Source organism: Gadus morhua, chromosome 17 (genome assembly GCF_902167405.1).
Source record: "Gadus morhua chromosome 17, gadMor3.0, whole genome shotgun sequence".
Taxonomy (NCBI): Eukaryota; Metazoa; Chordata; class Actinopteri; order Gadiformes; family Gadidae; genus Gadus; species Gadus morhua.
In genome coordinates this window covers 856,166-864,286 of record NC_044064.1, presented here as the reverse complement: position 1 = coordinate 864,286, position 8,121 = coordinate 856,166, and the positions used below count along the sequence as shown (strand labels likewise).

The window sequence follows — 8,121 nt, the reverse complement described above, 5'->3', positions numbered from 1 at the left end:
GCAGAACTATAAATCAAAAGTCCGAGCTCCGTGAGCCTCGGGGGACGGTCCGGTAGCCTACTCTCTCCTTCTCTCTCACTCGTTCTTATCCCGTTTGTGGGATACGGCGCTCTGTCCATATGGCCCGTCAGCCTCCTCGGGAACGGGTCTCGGCATATCGGAGAGCATCTCGGTCCGGTCCTCGATCCTACACTGGACCCACACGTCTCTCCCATTAACCAGTCTCGCGAACAGGGCAACGACGTACTATACATTATCCCCCTTAATACACGGATACTTGCCAAAACGAAATACTAACTTCACATGGTGTGTCTTTTTACAATTTATTCGTTAGCAGCATTCGTAGTATTGATCAGCAGAGAAATTGATGTCGCTTAGCAAACGAAGACGCTGGGGTTGCCAAGTTACCGGACTATTTGCGGAGTGATACCAAAGACGTCATTAGAGGCAAAAAATCCTTTGTTTTAGTTGCCAGCGGTCAATTATACTTGACGCCGGTGAATTATCTAATATAATTCACGCAGGAAGTTGTGAAGGGCCCATGCAAGTGAATCGAGCGTTCCACGGCATTGATAAGACCCGTGTAATAAGTTATTTTATGTAACCGTGTAATGATGTTCTCCTACTGAACAACATTATGGCGTCTTCTTTCTTGGGCTTTCTGGCTGCTCAAGTCAATCTTGTATTAACCCGACATCGGCTCTAATAGGCGCTATCTGTCCTATTGGATAGTTATGAGAAATATGTTTATGACGAGCCAACCCGCTCTACCTCCTGAGCCACATGCCTGTTGCATGCCGAAACACTTGAATGTTGTTTTCGTGGGTTGGCTTCGAAATGGAACGTGAAAGAATGTCTCAAGAAAAGTTCATCTCCAGTTTGTGTCGAGGAGCAGCCGAACAAGCAACACAACGCTTAGTAGAGCCAAGCTTAAGGTATGCATCACGACCTGATGGTTTTCAAATTATTATTCCAATAGTCCATTCCCGATCGAAAACAAATTCGATTTGCATTTGGAAATGGATAATAAAGCTTGCTTATAATTAAAGAGAGTCAAAATATTTTATATTTTTCTTCAACTAACAATTTATTAGTGCATTTAATGATTTTACTATTCCTAATACCAATTTAGATTTATATTCCTTCAAAGTGACGCGCCATGAGTAATTTCAATAGAACAAGGGATCGAGCAGGTACAGTTGTATTTTTGAATGACGGGACATTCGTCCTATATCTTGTTGGATGTTTTAATTGGCATGTATAGGCCTGGTTATGGTGGTATATCTGTTGTGTTTCTGTGTGTATCCCTCTCTCATGATGCAGAACCCAAGTACAAAGGCTTGAGAAACCAGGGCTCCACCGACTACCTGAACAGCGTGCTTCAAGTGCTCTTCATGACCAAAGAATTCAGAGACACTGTCCAAAGGTTTGTTGTGTTTCGGTCCTCCTAACCGCTCTACCCCGGCTCTACCTCTGTCCCTACAGGCCTACCCTCATATATCATTAACCTTCGGTCATCTCGTCTCCAAAACAGGGAATACTGTAAAAACTCCCATACCAACTACATTGATGCTCAGCTCAAATCTCTCTTCAGTGGGCTGAAGACCGGTTCGCCCACTACGGAAGACATCATCCAAAGACTTGGGATAGAAAATGGTACGCAAAGAAACCTAAAGAAGAATAGGGAGTGTGTATCCGATGATGTTATTCTAAAACCCTTTGTCTCTTCATCCTTCAGTATGGAAGCAGCAAGATGCGGCAGAGTATTTTGAGAAGATGCTAAGTCTGGCCAGTCCTGAGGCCTCAAAGGTTCACCTTCAAAATAAACCCCTCCTGCATGTTGGATTCACTAGGACTGAACACACTCCAAGTCTCTGTACTATTGTGTACATTGGGCAATTGATATTGTGTGTGTGTGTGTGTGTGTGTGTGTGTGTGTGTGTGTGTGTGTGTGTGTGTGTGTGTGTGTGTGTGTGTGTGTGTGTGTGTGTGTGTGTGTGTGTGTGTGTGTACAGCTTTTCCATGGAAGGTTAATTCACCGCACGTCATGTTCGTGTGGCGTAAGCACTGATGAACACAATTCATTTTGGACTCTGAATCTCCCGATTAACAATACCCACACTGGAGTTTATAACGTGGTAAGCAACCTGCAGACTTTAGTATAACCTAGAGAATTAGAGTGCAAAAAGGAGTCTACCCACAGCAGAGTTACGGTTATAATTGTACTATTGTATTCTGTGGTTGTGATTTGAGATAATATTTTGTCTGTGCCTTTCATAGGAAGACGGGTTGAAACGTTTTTTCAGCCAATCAAAGTTAACCGGAGACAACCAAGTGTACTGTGATAAGTGTGAGGCCAAAGCAGACACCACTACTGTAAGTAACAACACTACTGACTGAATGTACCACCATCTTAACAGAGAGGCTTTGACTCGGCTCCTCCCCTTTTCTTATTCTGTGATGTCGTTAGGAATGTGAAGTAGAACTCTATCCAAAGGTTCTTGTGCTGCTGCTCAAGAGATTTGAGTTCAGCTACTACGAAATGGACTACGTGAAAAACGACTGCCCTGTGGATGTTCCTCTGGACATTGAAATGCCAAAGGTACAACGCACGCACACACACATTTGCATGGACACACACACACTCACAAACACAAACACAAACACACACACACAGACACACACACACACACACACACACACACACACACACACACACACACACACACACACACACACACACACACACACACACACACACAAAAGCACACACAAAAGCACACACATTCCCGGACAGAGACTGAACCCTAAAGAAAACATTGAAAACGAGTGCATATAAAGTCAACTCATACCCCTCTGATGGTGACTGAAGGGCAGGCTATGGTGCCACCCTGTGGCCATGATGGGTATTAGCAGTAGTGCGGGACGCAGGGTGCAGCCAGTGTCGCTTCAAACAGGTGCAGAGGCCTGTTAATCCTCCTGCTTATGCCTTCCTTGTGGTCTCTTTGTCCCTGTTCAGGGCGTGAGCTATGAGCTCTATGCCACCGTGGACCATGTGGGGGACCTGAGGGGGGGCCACTACACAGCCACCATCCAGTCTCCAGACGACGGGGGCTGCTGGTACGACTTCAACGACTCCATGGTTACACCGGTAAGTCTGGCGTCTCTTTGGCAGACACTGGCTATCGTCTAATATTCATATCCTTTTCAGTTCTCGTAATGTGTTAGTATAACTGTAATCCTTATACTATCCACAGAAAAACAACTTTAATCCAGAAAGGTATGTGCAGACTTTTTTAAATACTTTTAAATTGCTGTGACTCGATGCTTCGTTCCTGTGGATTATGAACATTATTCTGATCCCCATCCTCACAGGAGCCAGAACGGCTATCTCCTTTTTTACAGAAAGAGAGAAAGACAAAGTAAGTTTGGAAACCAGGTCCACGACAAATCTCCCATGAAATATACTTTGGACAAAAGTTGATCTAACCATCTTCTACTTCTTCTTCCTCTTCCTCTTCCTCTTCCTCTTCTTCTTCTCCTCCAGTTAGTGATTCACCTCAGGAGCACCACCACGGGTCGTCTGTGGACCCGGTCGAGTCGGAGACCAATCAGAACAACGCTGACGATGGCAACGCTGATCTTACTAAGCGTGGTGATGTTGAGAGAGGTGATGATGTCAGGAAGGGGGTTGATGATCCTGAGAGTGTTGATGTTGAGAGAGGTGATGATGTCTGGGCGGGGTTTGATGATCCTGAGAGTGTTGATGTTGAGAGAGGTGATGATGTCTGGGCGGGGTTTGATGATCCTGAGAGTGTTGATGTTGAGAGAGGTGATGATGTCTGGGCGGGGGTTGATGATCCTGAGAGTGTTGATGTTGAGAGAGGTGATGTTGTCTGGGCGGGGGTTGATGATCCTGAGAGTGTTGATGTTGAGAGAGGTGATGTTGTCAGGAAGGGGGTTGATGTTCCTGAGAGTGTTGATGTTAAGAGAGATGATGATGATGTCAGGAAGGGGGTTGATGTCCCTGAGGGTGAGGAGGTCACAGAGGGGGTTGATGTTCCTGAGCGTGTTGAGGTCACAGGAGGTGATGAGGTCACAGAGGGGGTTGATGTCCCTGAGTGTGGTGAGGTCACAGGAGGTGATGAGGTCATGGGGGGGGTTGATGTCCCTGAGCGTGGTGAGGTCACAGGAGGTGATGTCATGGCGGGGGACCCTCAAACATTGGAGAGTGCGAGGTTAGACGGGAAGGGTGGCGAGCACATTAAGAGAGACGAAGAGCTTCCGACCAATGAGATGGAGTCCCGCAAACCAGGTGATCAAGCTGGCCAACAGGAAGCCAGCAGCACCGCCCCAACGGTCAGCGATCCGGAGGGCGTTGTTACCGAGAGGTGGAGGGGGGAGGAGGGGCAGACGGAGGGCGGAGTAATACAGAAGACTGACGATGGCAACGCTGACCACGATAGTGGTGGTGATGACCACCACACTACACCCTCCTCCTCTGAGCCAATGGATGAACGGCCAGTGTCGGCGGGGAGCAAGGATGTCGGGCCGGGGGACCCTCTACTAACGAAGATTGAGAGGTTAGACCGTAAGGGTGGCGAGCGCAGGACAACAGGTGTAAAGGTTCCGACCAATGAGAAGGAGTCTCGTGAACCAGGTGATCAGGCTGTCCAACAGGAAGCCAGGACATTCGTCCTATATCTTGTTGGATGTTTTAATTGGCATGTATAGGCCTGGTTATGGTGGTATATCTGTTGTGTTTCTGTGTGTATCCCTCTCTCATGATGCAGAACCCAAGTACAAAGGCTTGAGAAACCAGGGCTCCACCGACTACCTGAACAGCGTGCTTCAAGTGCTCTTCATGACCAAAGAATTCAGAGACGCTGTCCAAAGGTTTGTTGTGTTTCGGTCCTCCTAACCGCTCTACCCCGGCTCTACCTCTGTCCCTACAGGCCTACCCTCATATATCATTAACCTTCGGTCATCTCGTCTCCAAAACAGGGAATACTGTAAAAACTCCCATACCAACTACATTGATGCTCAGCTCAAATCTCTCTTCAGTGGGCTGAAGACCGGTTCGCCCACTACGGAAGACATCATCCAAAGACTTGGGATAGAAAATGGTACGCAAAGAAACCTAAAGAAGAATAGGGAGTGTGTATCCGATGATGTTATCTAAAACCCTTTGTCTCTTCATCCTTCAGTATGGAAGCAGCAAGATGCGGCAGAGTATTTTGAGAAGATGCTAAGTCTGGCCAGTCCTGAGGCCTCAAAGGTTCACCTTCAAAATAAACCCCTCCTGCATGTTGGATTCACTAGGACTGAACACACTCCAAGTCTCTGTACTATTGTGTACATTGGGCAATTGATAGTGTGTGTGTGTGTGTGTGTGTGTGTGTGTGTGTGTGTGTGTGTGTGTGTGTGTGTGTGTGTGTGTGTGTGTGTGTGTGTGTGTGTGTGTGTGTGTGTGTGTGTGTGTGTGTGCGTGCGCGTGCGTGCGTGTACAGCTTTTCCATGGAAGGTTAATTCACCGCACGTCATGTTCGTGTGGCGTAAGCACTGATGAACACAATTCATTTTGGACTCTGAATCTCCCGATTAACAATACCCACACTGGAGTTTATAACGTGGTAAGCAACCTGCAGACTTTAGTATAACCTAGAGAATTAGAGTGCAAAAAGGAGTCTACCCACAGCAGAGTTACGGTTATAATTGTACTATTGTATTCTGTGGTTGTGATTTGAGATAATATTTTGTCTGTGCCTTTCATAGGAAGACGGGTTGAAACGATTTTTCAGCCAATCAAAGTTAACCGGAGACAACCAAGTGTACTGTGATAAGTGTGAGGCCAAAGCAGACACCACTACTGTAAGTAACAACACTACTGACTGAATGTACAACCATCTTAACAGAGAGGCTTTGACTCGGCTCCTCCCCTTTTCTTATTCTGTGATGTCGTTAGGAATGTGAAGTAGAACTCTATCCAAAGGTTCTTGTGCTGCTGCTCAAGAGATTTGAGTTCAGCTACTACGAAATGGACTACGTGAAAAACGACTGCCCTGTGGATGTTCCTCTGGACATTGAAATGCCAAAGGTACAACGCACGCACACACACATTTGCATGGACACACACACACTCACAAACACAAACACAAACACACACACACAGACACACACACACACACACACACACACACACACACACACACACACACACACACACACACACACACACACACACACACACACACAAAAGCACACACAAAAGCACACACATTCCCGGACAGAGACTGAACCCTAAAGAAAACATTGAAAACGAGTGCATATAAAGTCAACTCATACCCCTCTGATGGTGACTGAAGGGCAGGCTATGGTGCCACCCTGTGGCCATGATGGGTATTAGCAGTAGTGCGGGACGCAGGGTGCAGCCAGTGTCGCTTCAAACAGGTGCAGAGGCCTGTTAATCCTCCTGCTTATGCCTTCCTTGTGGTCTCTTTGTCCCTGTTCAGGGCGTGAGCTATGAGCTCTATGCCACCGTGGACCATGTGGGGGACCTGAGGGGGGGCCACTACACAGCCACCATCCAGTCTCCAGACGACGGGGGCTGCTGGTACGACTTCAACGACTCCATGGTTACACCGGTAAGTCTGGCGTCTCTTTGGCAGACACTGGCTATCGTCTAATATTCATATCCTTTTCAGTTCTCGTAATGTGTTAGTATAACTGTAATCCTTATACTATCCACAGAAAAACAACTTTAATCCAGAAAGGTATGTGCAGACTTTTTTAAATACTTTTAAATTGCTGTGACTCGATGCTTCGTTCCTGTGGATTATGAACATTATTCTGATCCCCATCCTCACAGGAGCCAGAACGGCTATCTCCTTTTTTACAGAAAGAGAGAAAGACAAAGTAAGTTTGGAAACCAGGTCCACGACAAATCTCCCATGAAATATACTTTGGACAAAAGTTGATCTAACCATCTTCTACTTCTTCTTCCTCTTCCTCTTCCTCTTCCTCTTCTTCTTCTCCTCCAGTTAGTGATTCACCTCAGGAGCACCACCACGGGTCGTCTGTGGACCCGGTCGAGTCGGAGACCAATCAGAACAACGCTGACGATGGCAACGCTGATCTTACTAAGCGTGGTGATGTTGAGAGAGGTGATGATGTCAGGAAGGGGGTTGATGATCCTGAGAGTGTTGATGTTGAGAGAGGTGATGATGTCTGGGCGGGGTTTGATGATCCTGAGAGTGTTGATGTTGAGAGAGGTGATGATGTCTGGGCGGGGTTTGATGATCCTGAGAGTGTTGATGTTGAGAGAGGTGATGTTGTCTGGGCGGGGGTTGATGATCCTGAGAGTGTTGATGTTGAGAGAGGTGATGTTGTCTGGGCGGGGGTTGATGATCCTGAGAGTGTTGATGTTGAGAGAGGTGATGTTGTCAGGAAGGGGGTTGATGTTCCTGAGAGTGTTGATGTTAAGAGAGATGATGATGATGTCAGGAAGGGGGTTGATGTCCCTGAGGGTGAGGAGGTCACAGAGGGGGTTGATGTTCCTGAGCGTGTTGAGGTCACAGGAGGTGATGAGGTCACAGAGGGGGTTGATGTCCCTGAGTGTGGTGAGGTCACAGGAGGTGATGAGGTCATGGGGGGGGTTGATGTCCCTGAGCGTGGTGAGGTCACAGGAGGTGATGTCATGGCGGGGGACCCTCAAACATTGGAGAGTGCGAGGTTAGACGGGAAGGGTGGCGAGCACATTAAGAGAGACGAAGAGCTTCCGACCAATGAGATGGAGTCCCGCAAACCAGGTGATCAAGCTGGCCAACAGGAAGCCAGCAGCACCGCCCCAACGGTCAGCGATCCGGAGGGCGTTGTTACCGAGAGGTGGAGGGGGGAGGAGGGGCAGACGGAGGGCGGAGTAATACAGAAGACTGACGATGGCAACGCTGACCACGATAGTGGTGGTGATGACCACCACACTACACCCTCCTCCTCTGAGCCAATGGATGAACGGCCAGTGTCGGCGGGGAGCAAGGATGTCGGGCCGGGGGACCCTCTACTAACGAAGATTGAGAGGTTAGACCGTAAGGGTGGCGAGCGCAGGACAACAGGTGTAAAGGT

General features: G+C 47.8%; 1 protein-coding gene across 1 annotated transcript; it reads left to right on the top strand.

Annotated features, from left to right (window-relative positions):
- The first annotated feature begins 805 nt into the window (after window positions 1-805).
- LOC115529905 (uncharacterized) lies at window positions 806-8,063 on the top strand. The gene is made up of 14 exons (XM_030339053.1): window positions 806-935; window positions 1,133-1,193; window positions 1,324-1,426; window positions 1,535-1,656; window positions 1,739-1,809; window positions 2,016-2,138; window positions 2,281-2,376; window positions 2,471-2,602; window positions 3,020-3,151; window positions 3,258-3,280; window positions 3,376-3,422; window positions 3,548-3,778; window positions 7,164-7,808; window positions 7,960-8,063. Exons 2-14 carry the CDS (start codon window positions 1,160-1,162, stop codon window positions 8,061-8,063), a joined length of 1,863 nt encoding a protein of 620 aa, XP_030194913.1. The 5' UTR covers window positions 806-935; window positions 1,133-1,159.
- The last annotated feature ends 58 nt before the right edge of the window (window positions 8,064-8,121 follow it).

Coding starts and splice junctions, on each gene's coding strand:
- LOC115529905 (XM_030339053.1), top strand. CDS start 1,160: ATGAGTAATTTCAATAGAACAAGGGATCGAGCAG. Junction 2,603..3,019: donor TGGACATTGAAATGCCAAAG/GTACAACGCACG, acceptor GTCCCTGTTCAG/GGCGTGAGCTATGAGCTCTA. Junction 7,809..7,959: donor GATGGAGTCCCGCAAACCAG/GTGATCAAGCTG, acceptor TGACCACGATAG/TGGTGGTGATGACCACCACA.